Source organism: Protopterus annectens, chromosome 13.part0 (genome assembly GCF_019279795.1).
Source record: "Protopterus annectens isolate FY-2018-M chromosome 13.part0, PAN1.0, whole genome shotgun sequence".
Classification (NCBI taxonomy): Eukaryota; Metazoa; Chordata; order Ceratodontiformes; family Protopteridae; genus Protopterus; species Protopterus annectens.
Window position 1 is genome coordinate 1142963160 of NC_056747.1, and position 20159 is coordinate 1142983318.

General features: G+C 39.8%; 1 protein-coding gene across 6 annotated transcripts in view; it reads right to left on the reverse strand.

Annotated features, from left to right (window-relative positions):
* FMNL1 (formin like 1) overlaps positions 1-20159 on the reverse strand; it is a 1099995-nt gene that overhangs the window by 280436 nt on the left and 799400 nt on the right. For all 6 annotated transcript variants that reach the window (XM_044055136.1, XM_044055138.1, XM_044055134.1 and 3 more), the window contains exon 10: positions 16447-16521. In XM_044055136.1, coding sequence (XP_043911071.1) covers positions 16447-16521 — 75 coding nt within the window. The remainder of the gene's footprint in view (positions 1-16446; positions 16522-20159) is intronic.

Below are 20159 nucleotides of genomic sequence, written 5' to 3' on the forward strand. Positions count from 1 at the left end.
TTCGGTATTCTACAACCAGATTTCCTTCTGTATCTTGCTTCAATACCTGGCTGGGCTGCATATCTGTTCTGTAGTCCTCACACATGCTGTTTTGAGGTGCTGTCATTCTTCTTCAACTCTGCATACTTCCTCTTCTTCCTGAGGTGCTAGAGTTCTGAGTAATTCCTTGAACCCTTGTGCTTTCTCTCCAGTTAACTTACAGGTCTTCAGTCTAGTCTTTGTTGAACTTAGAGCCTTCTCTGACCACTGCTTGCAGCTAATTGTGTCAACCAGTGGTTTATGCTGTGGGACAACTGTTTCACTGGGGATGACTTTATAATCACCAATTCTATCCTAGTGCTAGTGCTTTTTCTTTATTAGGAGGATGTCAACCTGAGTTGCACATTGGTCACTCATGTATGTGGACTTATGACCATCGCTGAGCTGTGTTGGCCACCATGCTATGGGGGACATTGGTCTTTTAAATCTTTGATTACTATAATTAAAGCTGCAAATTGATCGATCACATGGTCAATTCCAAATGGTATATAACAATTCTGTTTTTGATTGTTTAGTATCTTGATAAAGCCTGGTAGGAACCAGGCGAAAGCGCTTGACTATTTTGTTTTTCCTACTGTTATTTTATGGATTAAAAGTTATCGAATATTATCAAACTACTCAATTATTATTTATCTAAGTTTGATACGCATTTGCTTTTTTGAACCAAGTTTCTTCACCCGTGGAGTCTTATTTTCTTTGGTATTTGTGTTAGCGTGGGCACTTGTTCTTGTTGGCCACCATCAAGCCATTTGCTAGACAAATGTCAGGAATGACTTTTCCTTCTTTGCTCCTGTTGTCCTACCCATGTTGACCCAATCAGTTCTCATATCCTGTTGCGTCTGTCCTGATATGTGCATTCAGGTCACCCATTATCAACACCAATTCATGTGCTTTGTCTGGCAAATGAATTGTGCTTTCTTCTCCTTCACCAAAAGTTCCATGTCTGCCTCTTGAGTAGTAGACTCTGGATCCAAAGCCAAGTGACTTTGCTGTACTACCCTTCAATTTTGTCTCCTGGATGCATAAAATATCCAGCCTTCTCACCATCATGTCATCCACTTCCATGCTCCATCTTGTCAGTGAACCTACATTGAATGTAACAATTCTTAGTTTGGCAGGTTCATTGATTTTATATCCAGCTTTTACTCAAAGAGAAGTATCCTAGGTAAGCCAAGCTGGGCAACTGGACACCAGCCAGCCAATATTTATTTTTTTATTTTACATTTATTGACCAGGCTAGTCTAACTGGATAAATGTCCCTTTTCAGTAGAAGCCCGGGGAGATAAGCTCCTTGTAGAAAAATAACAATACATTTTTACTTACAATTATGTTACAGGTTAATACAGAAATTATCATAGAGGTCTAAATACCTCCCATTTCAAAAAGCTTATTGACAATGGGCTTTTGGGCTTTATGGTGGGTACAACTGGCCACATGCACCTCTCCAACCATTAACATGGATCCCCAGGTCCCTGACATAAGTCAGGTCCTCAGCCTACTTATCATTGGTTACCACCCATGCTTGATTTGGCAACATTTAACATGACCACACCTAGAGCCAATTTTTACACCATTGAGTGGCTACACACAGTCTGTGATCTGTATTTTCCTATCTTGAAGTTAATGCTCTAAGTGATTGTTATATACAACTTCTCCCCATTATAGGCACCATCTAGAGTCTGTGCTTCTACCCACAACTCTATTATTGAGTGAGTTTGTGGTGGAAAAACTAGGCATTTTTTGGGAGGTGGGAGAGACCCACAGAGACACAAAGATAACATGCACACTTCATACAGGCAATTAGTCAGAGGTCAGGAATAAACCTTGCACCTTGTGTGACGTTGTGAGGTATTGCCAGCTATGCCAGGTAGGGCAGTGGATGTGTAACAAATTCCAGCACAGCTAGCTGGATTTTTGTAAATAATTATATCTCATTTGTATATCAAACTGATTTGTACAGATGCTTGTTTTGAAAAATGTATTTGTAAAGCTGCTTGTGTCAAAATGTACTAACAGTGTGCCCTGCTAGACAGAAAAAGAAATATACATGCATTATTGTAACTGTTTAAATGTATATGTTTTAACAGATGATACTAGAAGAGAAGAGGTTAATCTCAATCCACCTAACTTTGAAAATGGTTTAAAATTAAATTACCTGGCTTAGGCCATAAATATAGTATCCTACAGTTCTCAGTGCAACCAGAGACAAAAAGTCTGCACTATGAAGCTTTCTGTATTTTCTTTGGGGTGAACTAATTGCTACTCTGGAAGGGTGGATGTTTGAAATTGTTTTATGACTTCCTGAAGCTGCAACAGATCTGAGCAAAATTCAACGTCTGCATTATTGACACATATGAGCTAAATCCTGGCAGTTTCTAGCAATGGGGATAGCATGGGAATCAGAAGTCAGATGACCAGATGTATGTGATGTCATTCTGCAATCTAGGCCAAAATGATGTTTAATACTAGATGAGACTGAAGTCTGATCGCATTCTGTTTTTGTAACTTGTCAAGGAAGGACCCCTCACCTACTTTATCTTGCCTTGCTCTAGTAAGTGACCAGGGAATAGTAAGTCTTTAGATCAGTCACGAAATAAAGTGAGATTAGTTATGTGCTGCTTTTCTATATCTGTGTGAATCTATTCATCTGTGTTACTTTACCCATTTCCTGTAATTGCATCTCTGCTGTTTACTGGAAAGACATATATAGTATTTTTATGTTCTTTTCTTATTTCTTATTAAATAGATTTAAACTTTTCTTTGTGGCTTGTCTTTTAGAGACTATTTTAATCTCTGAGAGTAGTTATATATATTTGGTGATGGCTCTGGTCGTTCCTGAAAGCCTTGCTGTTGGTCAAACTACCATTTGTATTAATATTACTTTCACTCAGTATAATTGGGTACCCTTGCAAAAGCCTTAGAGTAGCTGGCTTTGGAGTGCCTGGTGGTATAACTACCTTATGGTCTTGGCAGAAGGGGGAATAGCTAGTAAATTTGTGCCAGCCTTTCCTAGGTGTGTGTGTGTGTGTGTGTGTGTGTGTGTGAAAATCAGATCTCAAAGAGTGTGTGTGTCATCTGCTTGGAGCAGGGACACAAAGCACTGGTTTCATAGAAAGGGTGCTGGAGGACTTGGCTTGGACACTCGGCTGAGGACACATCTCTATAGCTGTGCCACTGGGCAGTCTTACTGGGGACCTGGAGGGAGACAGAGAGAGAAACCCAGACCCTGGACTGAGTGTGTCCCCTGTGTGCTCTTAATAGAAGTTGTGCTTGATGCATCTTAAAATACTGGGCACGCTCTGCCCCTCTTTTTCTTCTTGCTGCTTTTTATCTGAAGAAGTCCTTGCATACCATCTTGATTCTTGTTAACTCAATTTCTGCTTTAGCCTTTGTTGCCTTTTCACTAGCCCCTTTGTATTCTTCCTTTTCTACCCCCATCCACTCCTTTCTTCCTTTTTTGGTCTTAACTTTTGGTCTAATTGCCAGGCCCACATTCCTCTGTAACCTCATTGACCTACTTCTCTTTTTGCCTGTTCATCACACCTTTGTTCATAGCCTGAGTACTGCATTCTTAACCTTGACCTTGACCCATAGCTTATTAACTCCCTTAATGGGTTCCCTTAGCCTGAGTACTGCATCCTTGACCTTGACCCATAGCTTATTAACTCCCTTAATGGGTTCCCTTAGCCTGAGTACTGCATCCTTGACCTTGACCCATAGCTTATTTACTCCCTTAATGGGTTCCCTTAGCCTGAGTACTGCATCCTTGACCTTGACCCATAGCTTATTTACTCCCTTAATGGATTCCCTATCTTTTAACTCATCCTTGATGATCTCCACAGCAGTGCATAAATCACTTTTCTAAAATCCAACACAATTGTCTCTTTCTACTTATTTTGACTCTTCATCGTTCTCTAAACCACACAGAGGCATGTTAACTGTTGGCTAAACTTCTAAAAATCCTAATTGTTAAAATGTTCCATGTTCAGACAAAAGCCACATATAAATACTTGTCTGTTATTTGAACATACCATCATATTAAATATGTGTTGAAAATACATATTTGAAACATTTGTTAATAAAGAATGAATAGATAGAAAACAATAAATATTTAAATATATGCATTGCCTAAAAACACAAATACAGTGCTCACTACTCAGTTGTTCAGTTAAGTTTAGCAGGTCTAAACTTTAACAGGGGCACAATGAAAATAGAATAATTGATTCCTGCTGGAGTTATGGTGTGTATCAGTTAGTATTTTTATTGGTCATTTGAGGTACTTGTGACCATTTTGGTGGTTTCACAAACAACTGACTTGGCTTACTGTATTGCTATTCTGATCAAGTCCTGCTATAATGGAAACTGCTCAATTAATTCAATATTTTACTGGAACACTGCTGTTAATTTTTTTCACAAGATATTTCTTGTCTTATTGGTTCATCTGTGCAGCCAAGACTTTCTGGTGTTTAAGCATTTTTTTGTGCTTTATTAGTGTTAATAATCCTAGACTAGCCACGTGTGCAATGCATGATGGGAAAATTAATCACCTCAAGTAAAAAGACTTGTAGCTACTGTGGAAGCAAGACTAAAGGTAGAAAAATGCCTTGCACTTTGTTGTGGTGTCACTCAGGTAAATCTTGCAGGTTGTTTAATTGATAATGATCCTGTCATAACCTAGCGCAGAGCTCCATGTGGGAGTGGTGTCCTATTTGACCAAATAGTCCAAATAGCTTAAGGACAGCCTTGCCATGTGTGCTGTCAGAAGAACCACACAGCTACTTTAATGATAATGGTTTTAAAGATATTTCTTAACATCACTTTCTGATAGCCAAAGGGTAAAAGGGTATCACTTTTTGTTTTTTTAGCACTTTATAATAGTTCAGATATCAGCGACACCCCTGAATTTCTATCTTTTCTGAAGGCAAACTTAGTTAACTGTAAAATGGCATATAAGCAGTTGATCTGTAGAAAGCACATTGCCCAAGTAGAAAGACCATAATGTTTTCCAATTAAAAAAAAAAATAAAAAAATCAAAGGACTAAGGCAGTAAGTTCCCTTGGAGAGACTAAACATAATCTGACTTTTTTATGTTTCCTAGTGAGTCGTGAAGAGAAGTCAATAACATCTACGTGTTTGGATAACACTACCCTACTTGGTTTCTGGCATATGCAGTTTATCGCCATTTAACTTATTTATTCATAACAGCATGCTCTCCTTACATTACTGGATGTTTTAGTCTACTTTGTTGACATTTTCTTTAAATAAGTTTCTCTGTCATATGCATAGTAGTGTAAATGCTGGCAGCATGAGACACATTATGTAACTTCTTACGTTATTCAGACTGGAGTCTGTGTCTTCAGGTTTATTAAATTTTATCTATCTGAAGCTTTCACAGTATAACTTATATGAGCCTAGGTATTTTAGGAGATCTAAATCTGGCACACTTATTCTGTGTTTAACTAATTGGGCTGGTCCATGAGTTTTTTTGTAAGACCAGTACTATCTTAGATATAACTTCTTCTCTGCAGTCCCTATCACTTTACTTTCACATCAAGTCTCTAAACACATTTTTGTTATTTTATAATTAACAATGTGCAACAAATGAACAAACTGCCAAAGCCTTTGCAGACTGACTGACCCCCACAGCCCAGTCTTCGAAATGTCAAATCTCATAACCCAGATTCAGATGCAGACTGGTATATAGGAAAACCTCATGATGCTAACTAGCCTCTGGGCAGAATCTCAGACACTGTAAACTGACAAGGCGCTGTCCTTGATATAGCACAGTCTTAAGAAGCGGTTTGCATAATGGCTAAGGTGTTTGCCTCGCAGCCACAAAGTACAGGTTTTTATTCTTATTTATGAGGGAAACTGGCTAGGCTTAAAATGGCCAACATGGGCAGATAGCCTAGTACTAACCTATGAAAAAAGCCATGTGATTGTCTTAGTACGAGTCCCCTATGAAATCCCGAATGCACAGAATCCCAATGCCCAAAATACCGAGACAAAAAGCCCAAAACCCCACATTAAAATCGCAAAACTAATACATACATACAGCACACACACAAACATACAAACACCCTCCCCCATAACCAAACAAACCATCCTACACTAAAGATAAGCAGGGGGGGGCTTCACCCCCCCCAGCACCCCCTACTTTATTATTCTAACTCCGAGATCGCACAAACATATACACAAGGCAAACTCACACCCACACATTACAGTCCCTCACACACACACACACACACACACACACACACACACACACACACACACACACACACACACACACACACACACACACACACACCACAGTCACAACACACATTTACACACACTAAAGCCCCTAACAAACACACTTACACACACATACTTACCTGAACCGCAACACCAGAAGCACTAACTAAAAATCCCTTAAAATCGGGATTTTGAATTTCGCGCTTCTGGTCTTTCGGTAATGTAGGGTTTCGGGCTTTTCATCTCGGTATTTTGGGTGTCAGGATTCTGTGCATTCGGGATTGTGTAGGGGACCCCTTAGTACATATCCTTTATGGTAGCTTATAATTGCCTGGCTCTCAATGTCCTGTTTGGATACAGGACATCATTATTCTTTTGGGATAACGTGGTTAGGCATTTTTCTGGGCACCTCTCATGTCATTAGTTTAGTAATAATCTATGAATCTATGAATTAAGGTCCAGTTCTTCCCACTAAATAATTTTGGGTCTCAATCGCAGATGTAGACTATTCCTTGGGTCCAAACACTAAATCTCAGGACCAAGTCGACATAGTACAAAGTGACTACCAAGGAGGGAGGAGAGGACACATGTTGTGGTGTTTGTAGGCACCAATTATCTGTCATAGCAGACAGCTGATGTAGTAGTAAGCAGGGTCTGGGAGGTGGCATAGAAATGCCATGACAGAGAGCTGGAGGTAGCATTCCTGGAAGTGTTACCTGCACCATTATCCAGCACACAAATGACAGGGAGGACTACAGAGTGTAATGACTGGCTGCAGCAGTGGACATAGGTTCTTAGGTTCATAGGTGTGTACTAGGCTAATGGCTCTGGGGCCTTTACAAGCATAGCCATAGGATTACCCTGGTATAGTGCCACCTGACCTTAGTTCCCAGTATCTCTGTTGAGTAGCGCCACTAGAGTTATCCCCGGGGTGAATTTTCTGTGAGAGAGAAAGGCATGGTATTGGTAGTAATTGGATGGGGGGGACCAGCGACATGCGCATGACAAGCTCCATCTTAGCTTAGAAGGGAAAGCTTTGCTTGTTGCTGTCATGGAAACGTACAGTTCAACTACTGTACTATGTTGGAAGTAGGGAGGGAGGGTGACAAAAGCAGAATGAGAGAAGGTAAAAACAAATGCAGCACAAATCAAAGGGACAAAGAAGGGTGACTCACAGCATGTCTTGATAGTCTCACTTTGTGCTATAAGACGAATGTGTATTAAGATGAAGAAGCTGCATGTGGTGATGAAGCAGGAGGGGAGAGTTACATTACTGGCATCACTAACATGGGTCAGTGACAAGAGGGTGTGGGAGACAGAGATGTCTGGTTTTAGCTTGTTCAGAAATGACAGAGAAGGCAGAGCTGGGAATTGAGTAGCATTCTATATAAAGAAGGGATCAGATATGGGATAGGAGAGGAAAGAGAGGAGAAAGAACACCAAATCAGGAATGGGGTAAAGGTACAGCCAAGGTCAGAAGATGGGGTAAGTGCACTGGCAGTTAAGATAGAGGAAGAGGGGGCTGGTGGATTGCTACAGTGTTTCATCCCTCAAAACAACAAGATAAGAGGATAACAGACCAAAGGAATGAACAAAGGAATGGAGAAGGAGGAAAAAAAAAACAACATTAATGGTGATTTGAATCTGTCAAGAGCAGAATGACGATTCTGAGCTCCAGGAAAGAGAATGAGTGGAAGTTGGTTAACAGAAGAATGTCGAAGAAGCTGAAAATCAAGGTTTACAAAACAGTGGTGTGACCAGTACTGCTGCATGGCACAGCAACCTGGGAAATGAAGCCAGAGTAGTTGGGGAAGCTAGAGGTGATGGAGATGAAGTGCCTGCGATGGCTGGTAGGATGCACACTATGGGACAGATGAAGAAATGATGACATAAGAGCAGAAGCCAAAGTAGCTCCAATAGCAGAGAAGAGTAAAGAGAACAGATTACAGGGGTCTGGGTACATGTGCAGAAAAGCAAAAGATAATCCGGTGAAAAAGATTTGGGACAGACAGGAAAAAGGCCAGAAGAAACAAGGGCATACAGCAAAGAGAGAGATGGATGGTGTGAGAGACCTGCGACAGTCAGGCATGACTTTCGAAGAAGGCAGGAGAGTGGCACTGAATCGAGAGAGAGATAGTGACAAATGACAACACCCAAATCCCATGTAGAAAATGGGAAAAAGGGGTTGATGATGATGATGATGGGAACTGGTTGAGGACTTGGATAATGAAGGGTTCAGCCATCTAGAGAAGAACTGTACCAGAAAGAATAAAACTGTGAATGTGGTCTCATTCACTGCAGAGCATGTCAGAGATGTCCAGAATAAATCAGTGTTAACCAACGGCAGTCATGTCACAGTATGGTTTACAGCAATGGAAGAGAAAGAATAAAAGGACAAAACAATGATATTACATTTTAAAAGAGTGGATTATTCTGTGTACGGGGAGATAGCCAAGAAGGAATTAAAAGTAGGGAGCAAATTAAGGAGTAAACAAGCAATAGGAATGGGGCATAGAGTATTCAGGTCTGTGTAGAAGGCTGTGAAGAAATTCAAAAAATGCAAACATAGAAGCAGGTTAATATAGTTACATAGATTACCAGCCGATACAAGAGACAAGGCCTACAAGAGGTGGAAAGGTGGGGGTGGTGAAGTGAAGGAAACACAGTACAAGGAGTCTATCAAAAAGGCAACAAATATGGTGAGGGCAGCAAAAACATGAAAGCTGAAAAGGAATTAGCAGAAGATATCAAGAAGGGGACATAGCAGAAAGAAGTGAGGGATGGAATTGGGCAGGCAGACCAAAGATGGGGAGGAGATCACAGATGTCTGGGGAAAAGCAGAGGTACTGAACAAGTCTTTGATTCAGTGTCACAAAGGGAAGCAAGTTTAGTGCTCTGTGCCAGGAGGGAGGCAAAGCAGAATACGGACAGCAGTGGACAGATATTATGATAGAGGGAGAGGAGGTGGAAAGTGAACTGGCTACCCTTATCAAAGATGAAGCACAAGGACCAGATGGGATGCCTCCTGGCATTCTCAGAAATCTGGCAAGTGTGCTGGCAGACCCCTTGAGAGGTCTTCAACAGATCTCTGACTAGAACAGATGTGATAGAGAACTGAAAGATAGGAAGTGTGGTACCTCAATATCAGAGAGGAAGCAGAAAAAACTCCAGGACACTATAGACATGTTAGCTTAACAACAGTGGCAGGGAACATCATGGAGATCCTCCTGAGGGGAGGGTGGACGGCATTTATAGAGGACAACAATTTCCATGACTTCACTGTCAGAAGAAACTGTCTGTCAAAACTGGTTAAATTTTATGACTGGTTACAGGTTAAATTGACAAGGGAGTACCAATACATATAGTCCAACTATATTTCAGCAAGGACTTTAAATTGGTCCCGCACAGGAGTTGATAGGAAAACTGGAGATGCAGAGGTAGGAAAACTGAGAAAATGGATATCTGCATGGTTGGATGGCAGGACATAGAGGGCTATTGAGAGAAAGAGATAATGTCAGGAATGAGGGAAATGACTAATGGAGTCCTGCATGGATCTGTTCTAAGCTCCGCCTAGTGTGTTTTTCTTGGACATACCTAATGTAACAGAGAACAAGCACACAGACAGGTGTAGAAGTTGAGAATGAGTCAAGAATCTAAGGAAGCAAGAGTTGGGGTTGGTATAATGGTTAAGGTGTTTACCTTACAAACATAAGGTGCAGGGTTTGATTCTCAAATGGGATGATTAGCAAGGCTTTAAATAGCTCACAAAGGCAGTTAGCCTTGTACTGCTAATTAATTAATAGCAAAGGATGAGGGCCAAGAGGCTAGGGAAGGATTTCTTAAAGATGAGCAAGTATTGTAATTTGTCCACAACAACCATGGTATGAGCAGAAAAGGGATTTAAGAGTGGCTGATCTCAGACTGAGCAACCAGGAGTAGAGTGAGAGGACAATGGCATCAGCCAAAAGCATGCTGGGATGTATCCTCAGCAGGAAAGATTTCAGAAGAAAGGAGGTAGTTTACAGTTTTCAGTGCCCTATTCAGACCACATGTTGAGTATCATGTGCAGTTCTGAAAGCCAGATTAGGAAATGGACATTAGGTCGCTTGAAGGAATACAAAGGAAAGCTATGAGAAAGATCTGTGGGATAAAGGGGTAGGGATATGATCAGAGGCTAGAACAGCTAGAGCTCTTCTCACCTGAAACCATAAGAGACAGGGGGAAATGACACTAGTGTACAATACTGTGGCAGGGAGATGTGAAGGGGTACCCTAAACAGGAAGCTCAGAGAAAGAAGAAGAAAGCACAGGCAGCAGATTATATAGACTCATTACTCCCTGAATCTCCAAAAGGATCTTTATCAGGTAACACAAGCCTGAAGGAAAAGAATAAGTTAGATGAATGAATAAGATCCATGTTTTTGAGCTTATTGTAGACCAAGGGAATGGATTACCAGAATGAGTGGTGAAGAGGGAAACCATAGAGGATTTTGAGAAAACATAGAACAGGTGGAGAGAGACAAGATAACTGGCTTTAATAATGGGCTATGTAGCTGGTGTTATTCTAGGAGGATACAGTATGTGTCAGCTTGGGATGAGATGGCTGAAAAATCCTCCTGCCTTGCCAGGGCTAGCCTTCATCTCACTTACCAAAGCTTTCACATGTTGGCTAAAGCCTTTGCTGTTCCCATAGTGACTTTTAAGGTAAAGTCAAAATGATGGACATTCCAACCTTGTAAATTCTAATTTGGAACACATTAATGTGGGTCTACTCACTGTCAGGATTTAACAAAAAATGCCCAGATTTGAGTCTCTCCTGCAACTTGAAGACATTCATATATGTATAGTTAAAGAAACATGGTAACTGATGCTGCCATTTTTATTCATTCCTCAGCTGTTGGGTTCGGAGTCAAACTTGGATCTGACTCAACCACTTCTTCCAGATCTTAGAACACTGAAACTGTCAAGCTCCTCCCTTTACCCATAATGCCCTATTCACCTAACATATTGCCAACATAGCATTTGGACATAGGTCACAAAACTCTTGAGTGAGCCTTTAAAGTTTGTGTGAGTTTATCTTTTCCTTCCTTTGTCCTCATCCTCTACATCTGCCCTGAAATTTGGATCCAACTCCAGACCTACTGCTCACCCTACAGACAAGACTCATCCAGACACTTCAGGCCTCAAACTGACCACATGGTTTCTCCTATTCTTGTTGATTGCTAGACTGCCCAGGCTCTCCTCTCCTGTCCATCATATTTTATCATCATCCCACAAAGCTTCCAGTAGAAGGGTTTACAAAAGTAAATGGCAAAGGTTTGTTTTTTGGGCACATAAAAAGAATCTAGATCCCTTTTCAGCACTGATTTCTAAGGTTCTTGACTTTGACTTTTGGCTACAATTTTCAGTGACTGGTCTAGCTCCTCAATTGTCAGATTACAATTAGCAGCCATTTCTAACTTTCATATAGGAGTAAATAACTCAGCCTTAGCTTCTTCCAAGCTTTGCAAACCCTTTCTAAGAGGAACGTATTCACTTAGACCTCCTCTAAAGCATCCTACTCCTACTCGGGATTTAAATTTTGTTCTTCAATCCTCCTTTGAACCATCAGCTCAGTCTGAATAAAATGTTTTGACCTGGAATACTTTCTTAATTGTTATTACTTCTGCTAAAAGAGTGTCTGAACTTCAGGTTCTCTCTTCTAAACCTCCTTATTTAATTTTTCACAAAGGTAGAATATCTTTATGGACCAATCTTTCCTTTTTACCTAAGGTGGTGTCAGAATCCAATATTAAACAGGTTATCAGCATTCAAGTTTTCTTTCCAAATTCCTCAAACAATGGAGCATATGTGTTACACCTAATGGATGTTCACAGACAGTTGCATTTTTACCTTCACAGAACCAAAGATTTCAGGAAATCTGAACAAATTGTTTTGTTTTCTGAATCAAAATTAGGTAAACTAGTTTCTAAAGTGACTTTGGCTAAATGGTTGACTGATTGTATTACCTTTTCTATATAGAGTAGGTTTGTCTTTACTACTACCAAAACCACCAAAAGCCCATTCCACCAGGTCTATGGCATCTTCTTCAGCTTTGTCTAGAACTTACTTGGATGCAACTTGTGCAACCTGGGCCAATCCTCATACCAATATTACTCATTGCAAATTGGATCTGGTGTCTAGGGAAGGGCAGTCTTTGGCTCAACTGTGCATAGGAATATCCTTCCTTAGAGTCCTCCTGGGAATTAGGTATCTGGGAACCCTGTCCCAACAGTTGAGGGATGAATGAAAATGACAGCATCAGATCAAAAAGTCATGTACTCACCATAATGTTTCATCTCTGTTGCCTGTTTTCGTTCTTCCACAGCTTCCCTCCCACTAACCCTCCTCCTTTTCCTTACTCCTGGAAAGATCAAAGGATATTGGAGGAACAGCTGTTCCTTTGTTTGAGCTCTAGATTCCATTGCTTCCTTATTTTCCACTACCTGTAAGTCTATGGGCAGCAAACTAGATTTGAGGTATGTAAACTGACTGGGGCATTCTGGGTAAAGGGAGGAGCTTGAGAGTTTCACTGTTCTACGATTTGGAAGACGCGTCAGAGTCAGATCTGAGGATCGGCTTCAAACCCAAAAGCTGAGGGAGAATGAAAATGGACAACACAGATGGAACATTATGGTGAGTACAAGACCTTTTTTCAGGGCAACGGCCTCTATTCCTGGGTATAATGTCTATCATGTCTTTAGACTTATAAGCAATTATGGGAGAGTATAACTATTTGTCATGGATATCATCACCTCATGACAGATTCCTTGGCACACCAGATCTGAACTCTTAGAAGTCCAAATCATCCTAAACAAGACTAATTATCACTTCATAGCCAGCTATAAAGCACCTTCTATGCCCCTTTCTGATCATGTTTTGTATCTTAATGCATTAGCTGAAATTCACATTAATCCCAATACCTTTCTACCAGGGAATTTCAACTATTAATCAATAAACTGGCTGGCCTACACTGTCAACGGTCGGTATCCCCAGCTTTTCCTTGACATTATAATTTATACCTCTCCTTCACAAATAATTAACCATCCTACTAGGGGCACCAATATCCTGGAATAAGTCCTCACAAATATGGCCAAATTTTGTACATCTCCATATGTATAATCATGTCCTGTTAAATCAGACCATAACTTATTGACCTTTTCATTTAAAACTGGTGGTACTTCCCCCTGTAAACAGTTCTGTGTTTAGGGGCTTCTCAAAAGCAAACTTTCTTTAATTAGTTGATGACAAATAAATTCTGCTGTAATCCTCCTCTAAAGGATCCTATTGCTAAAACTGCTAACAATGCCTCTGACTTCTACTCCGACTTAAATAGCTGTATTGCTAAGGCAGGCCCTATCAGCAAAAAATATAATGAAAAGTTTAAATACAAACCCCTGTGGTGGAATACCGGTATAAATTATATACCAAGAGAAATTGCTTAAAGCTTGCAAGAGGTCTCTTTCTTCCCATCTTAACAGCACACCTAAACTAACAAATGGCTTAAGGGGAACATTAGGAAGCTTGAAGCTGAGTGTGAACTTAATATAACCACTGAAACCAAAAATAACTGTAAATCTTTTCTTTAACTACATCAGGAAGATAAGAAATAATGCCCAACAGTGTTCAGAGCTTGTCCACGATAATACTGCATTCTCAGATGCAATGGAAATAGCTAATATCCTAGCTAATACATTTAGTGCAAATTTTACTTCACTCAGAGTTATAGCTATCCTACAGGTTACAGTCCCAGCCACCCCCTTTAATTACTATGGAACAAGTTCTCTCAGCCTTTCAAAAATTAAGAATACTTCATCTGTGCTTAGTGCCAAAAATGGCCTTTCTGAGACCCTACTTAAACTATTTAGCCTAAGCCTTTGACCTGGAAAACAGCTATTGTAATGACATTACATGGGGTGGATCAAACATGGACCCTGGTAACTACAGACCCATTAGTCTGACTAGTGTCATATGTAAAGCTATGGAGTGCATTATCTCAGACTTCATTAATCTTGACATTGAAAATCTCACAACCCTGGACCCTTGTCAATTTGGCTTTATCAAAGGAAGGTTCTGCCTCTTTAACCTATTTAATTTCTTTGAAATGTAAATAAAGAAGTGGATAGTGGCTATGCAGTGCATAAATCATCAAAGGCCAAGGCCTTTGACACTATTCTCCAAGCAAGCATTATTAATAGACTTGTAAATCTGAACATAAAGCCTTACATTATGGGATATATAGCTAACTGGTTGTCTGACAGAACCCATGTAGTTAGAGAAGCAGGTGCCACTTCTGAAAGCAAAACAGTTTGTGTGCTACAGGGTTCAGTTTTGGGCCCTCTCCTATTTGGCAAATATTTCTCAGACCTTCAGGCCAGCACTTCTGGCCTATAGTTAACTAAGTTTGCAGAGGACTGTAAATTAAGTGTTGTTATTTGATCTTCAGCTGACTCACAATTGCTCCAACATAGCTTATCCATGTCAACAGTTGGTGTTAGAGCAATGGTTGCAAAGTAAATGTAAAAATGTAGCATATTTCATTTCAGTAAACAAAACAGTTTCACTTACTATATAAAAGACGCACCCCTTCAGTCAGACATTGTTATAATGGATCTGAGTACTCTTGTTAACAATTCCTTATAATTTGGCCATCATGTCTGTACAGTGGTTCAGAAAGCCATTTATCTTGCAAGTCTAAATTCCAAAGGCATCTCCACTAGATCCAAAGAAGTCTTAATTCCCCTTTACTCATATCTTATCAGACCCCTCATTGAATATAATGCACCTTTTGCCATGTATTAATCTAAACATATCACACAACTTCAAAGACCTCAGAGATTCATAAATAAAAAGATCAGTGGCCTCAAAAATCTTAGTTATCAGGACAGACTGGCAGTCATTTCTCTGTACTCAGATTCTTACATACTCCTCCATGGAGATCATTATCTAGCCTTTCATGCCATGAAAGATCCAGGCCTATTTGATCTCCTATTCTTTTACAGAACTAATGGTACATGAAATAATCAGCTGAAGGAATGAAGCCTTCATCAGTGTATAATTAAGACACTATGGCATGAGAGATTCATATTCTAGTGTATTCCTCCTCTCTGGAACAAACTTCCATTACATGTCAAGCAGAGTAGCACCTTTATCACCTTCAAGGTAAATCTCAATAACTGGAAAGGCAGCCACAAATTATCTCTCCCAATCTATCTTGTCTTGCCTACCTTGAGGCCTTAGGGAAACTTTGAATAGGGTTTTTTGGCTAGACTTGAAATGGTCTACAGACTGATTGCCTAGTACTTAACTATGAACCTATAAGGTGAAAGGAAGGGATAAAGGGAAAATCTAGTACATCCTGTGATATTGTTTTCAAGACACTGAACAATCTCAGGTCACAGACTCAGACACAGCACAACTGTTGGATGTACTTCCAGACTGTGAACCGTCTTAAGTCTCATTCCCAGACATTATACATTTTAAGAACATACAGTTAGACAATGTAAAAATTTGCCTTAAGACCCATTTCCTGATGTATTACAGAATAATGGCCTCATCCCAAACACTGAGGTATTTTCGGGCACAGATGCCAATGTGATACATTTTTAAGGTGCTGTCATTAGTCCCTGTGTAGTCTTAGGATAATTCCCAGACAATAAACAATCTCAGCATCCATGCCAGGTATTGAACAATTTCAAGGCCCAGTCACAGACTTTGTCTGAAGAACTACCTCAGCACTAGAAACCATTTTGTTAAATGACCAGTTGCTAAATCTCAGCCTTTTAAAGCAGCATCCAGAGTCCTGCAGAAGCCAGTTCTACATATTTTATGGTTTAATGGCTTCATCTATGACGTGGAACCCTATGGACTGTAGTTTAAGGGACTACTTCAGCCATAGATACCATTTTGTTAATTGGTTAAAAAATAATCCAGAGTAATTTACAAAAACTAGATGGGACTGCCACCACATAAACATAGACATGCAATATCTAAGAGCCTATTCTAAGGCAATGAACATGTCAGGCCTCAGTCGTAAATCTTAAGCAATTTACAGGTACATTCATTAACAGAAGGTTTTAGTAATGAGAGCCAATATCAAAACACAGATTTCTTTCTAGCAGTCTTTCCTTACCATAAAGTCTATGCTGCTGTCTTCATTTTTGAAGTACTCCATTAGTTTCTCAAAACGATTCTTTTCTCCACAAACCTGAAAGAAAAGAATAAGTGTGAGAAGGATGGTTACAATTCCATGTTACTTCTGACAAGTCTCTCTGGATAGGACCACAGCCGGTTCATGGCCAAATGGGGCCCTGGGTAGGGTAATGGTCCAGATCCCCCAAACCATTCCAGTGTACCATTATTTGACTGTCTCTCCCAATTTATCATAAACACTGTTCAGACCTGTTAGTGTATATACTATTTCTTTAATTTTACAATAATTACAGAGATTTGACTTAAAACTTTTATTTCAAAACTTATAGCTCATACACTGATGGCCATTTGCTAAACAAAGCAAAACAATCTCACACTGAAAACAGACTTAGCATGAGCAACAGTAAATCTCTCTTACTTCATTGAAAATGCATCTAGTGGATTATGTATACATTTATATCCATGGATATTCCCCAAGCCCAGCAATTATACCTGTGTTCTTGACTGCATCCTTCTCAGATGACTATCAAAAATAATAATAACAATAATAACAACCAAAGTCACATTCCAAATTTGTTTTACACAAACACACAATAGTCAAAGTATTCCAAATGAATTCACTCACACATGCACATTAGCTCTGCAAAGTCAGGTTAAATACTGTTTAAAAATGACCAGCTGATAAGAGTATAAAGTACTTTCATCAACAGAGAGTCCCCCCAACACCAACAGTTCCACTTTGTTGATTGTGAGCACCACTTGTTGTTGTGAAGAAATAAATTACAAGTAGTTTAATGGTAGCTTTGGATGAAATATAGGATATTGTATAAAGACAACTAGCATCATATCATAAGATCCAGTCATGTGTAGCACAGTTTAAATAGAAGAGCATTTATGAGCGTGTAAGAAATATCAACTGACTGATAACGTACAATCTCTGTGGAGGTAAACATTACTTGAATAATTCCACATTAAAAACAATTATTACTAATGCAGAGGTGACTGCTAACAAACAACTTTACATTTAAAATTATTATGCTGGCGAAATCAGTCCTGGAGACCATTAAGGAGTCTAGCCAAAATTCCCAATTGCTTTAAAGCACTGTCTAGTTAAGTGACTTGATCAGTGTCACACAGTAGGTAAATTAAGGTGGAAAGATTTAAACCCTGCACCACTGCCACAGGAAGCAGCTCATTAACAAGTTCATAGGTTCATAGGTTAGTACTAGGCTATCAGCCCTAGGGCCTATACAAGCCTAGCCATAACAATTCCCTGGCTATTTCTTCCCACACTATTTACTTCCCTGGATCCCTGTCTAGCAGGGTGACTTACGTGATCTCCGGGGTGAATTTTCTTTCTCCCAAAGTTGGAGCTTTAATCCTCAGAGCTAATTGCCAGAGTATCAGTTTTTGACTAAATGGTGAAATCCTTTACAATCCAATCTTATAGAGAAGACTGTATCACAATAACATGCAGCAATCACTGCATAATGAATGCTGAAGATCAGACACTTCTGGTCATCACGCCATATAATGCAAACTGTGTGACCTGACAAATGTCAATCCATTTGCAGTTGCTGGGTCATAAGTTCATAGGTGTGTACTAGGCTAATGGCCCTGGGGCCTTTATAAGCCTAGCCATAGGATTACCCTGACATAATGCCACCAGACCTTAGTTCTCAGTGCCTCTGTTGAGTAGAGCCACTGTTGTTATCCCTGGGGTGAATTTTCTGTTTCCCATCCACTCATCAAGATTTCTCTTAAAGAGTGTCAGTGAGGTGCTCTGCTTGACATGTATGGGAAGTCTGTTCTACAGCATGGGCAGTCTCTGGGTTATGAACCTGTCCCTCTAGCATGTTCTGTTAATTGTGGTAATGAGGTTGAGGTCTCTGGATCGTGTGGTGTGGACTGATTGGGATTTTTTTAGATGTAGCATTTCTAACAGAGCTGGGTCAGACATAGCTTTGTAAGTCAAGCAGAGATCGCCTCTAAGTAGGCGATATGAGACAGACACTACTTAGAGTTTTTTTGAGTCTATCCATATAGGACAAGTGTTTAAGGCCTAGGATCCTCTTTGTGAGGTACTTTTGCGGCCTCCCCAGTTGTTGCAGGTGTCTAGTGAGGTACATGACAAATGGGGCATTATACTCAATGATTGGCCTAATGAGGAAAGAGTAGAGGGAGACAATGACCTCTTTTTTCCTGGATGCAAAACCCTTAGTAATGAGATGTGCCACATAGAAGGACTTTCTGACCACAGTGGCAATGTGGTGATCAAAAGAGAGACTGCTGTCAACCTGTGTTCCCAGATCTCTTATAATGTCTTCTGTGTTCAGTGGACTATCATCAATGTGGCAATTCATGGGAACTGGGTTTTTCCCAAAGGGGATGACGACACATTTTTTGGCATTGAGCTTAAGGCCATGGTTCTGACACCAGTCAATGGTCGCAGTGAGGCCATTTTGTAGGATATCAACATCACTTGGGGAGTTAATAGTAGCTCCCAACTTGCAATCATCTGCAAACTTTGTCAGCCAGAGCCCCTTCGTGTTGGCCTGGACTTCAGAGAAGTAGATACCAAACAGGAGAGGACCCAGGACCAAACCCTGTAAGACTCCACTCGTGACTAATCAGCAGTTTGACTTGGAGTCAGCTACTTTCACACTGTGGGTTCTATCTGGCTGTAAGAAAGATATTGTAAAAAAATATATTTCTAAAATGCAACATGTTCGACTAATAAAATGCATCATGCTTAGACTATATTGCACATTCTAGGCTTAGTAATGGATTAATTAATTCTATAGTGCAAAAATTAAATGTTGCAGCAGCTTTTGTTTGACAGCCCACAAATCATACAGAAATCAGAAACATTACTGCATGCAACATGCTATTTTTGAGGGATCTTACATGCTTGCAGAATGCCTACTTCTCATTTCTGACCTCCCTTTTTTCTTCTCTGTCATCAAGAAAACCTGCCCCATGTCACACTATTCAGGACACATATAACATGTTAGAAGAATGTCTGATAATGCTGTTTTGTTGCAGCATACAGCTCCATAGTCAACAGGGCTGAATCGTGGACAAATAGGACTGTATGTAAAGTAATGAATCAGGATCCCGCCAAACATACCAATACCCCATTACTTGTCTGTCTCTCCCCAATTACCTTAAACACTTTTCAAAACATGGTATACAAACTATTTTCTTCTTTACTTTTACAATTATCATAGAGATTTGAATTTCATTTATAACTTTTATTTCATATTTTACAGAAAAAAAACCACTGACATTCATTTTCTAAACAAAACATGCTCATTTTGAAAAAAATTATCATGAAAAACATTAGACTTCTCGTCCCTTGAAACTCATATTTAGTGTAAATGCATCTGGCAACCTATTAAATTACAACAGATGTGCTGAGATTTATACTCAAATAGCACATAGTGAAGTACTAATTAGCACATAATGAAATAATTACTGTCTATGTGAAGAGTGCAGGAATTCAACAGCCAAAGATGCAATGCATTAGCTAACAGCCTAGGACAGCCTGCTGGACACAAATATCCCTTTTCAGGGGAAGCCTAGGAATATTGTCTGGTAACTTGGCAGAGTCACATAAAAGACAAACAAAGCCAGAGTGAATCAAATGACCTACAATAAGCATCTCTTTAACAGCTTTACTCATCTGTATTA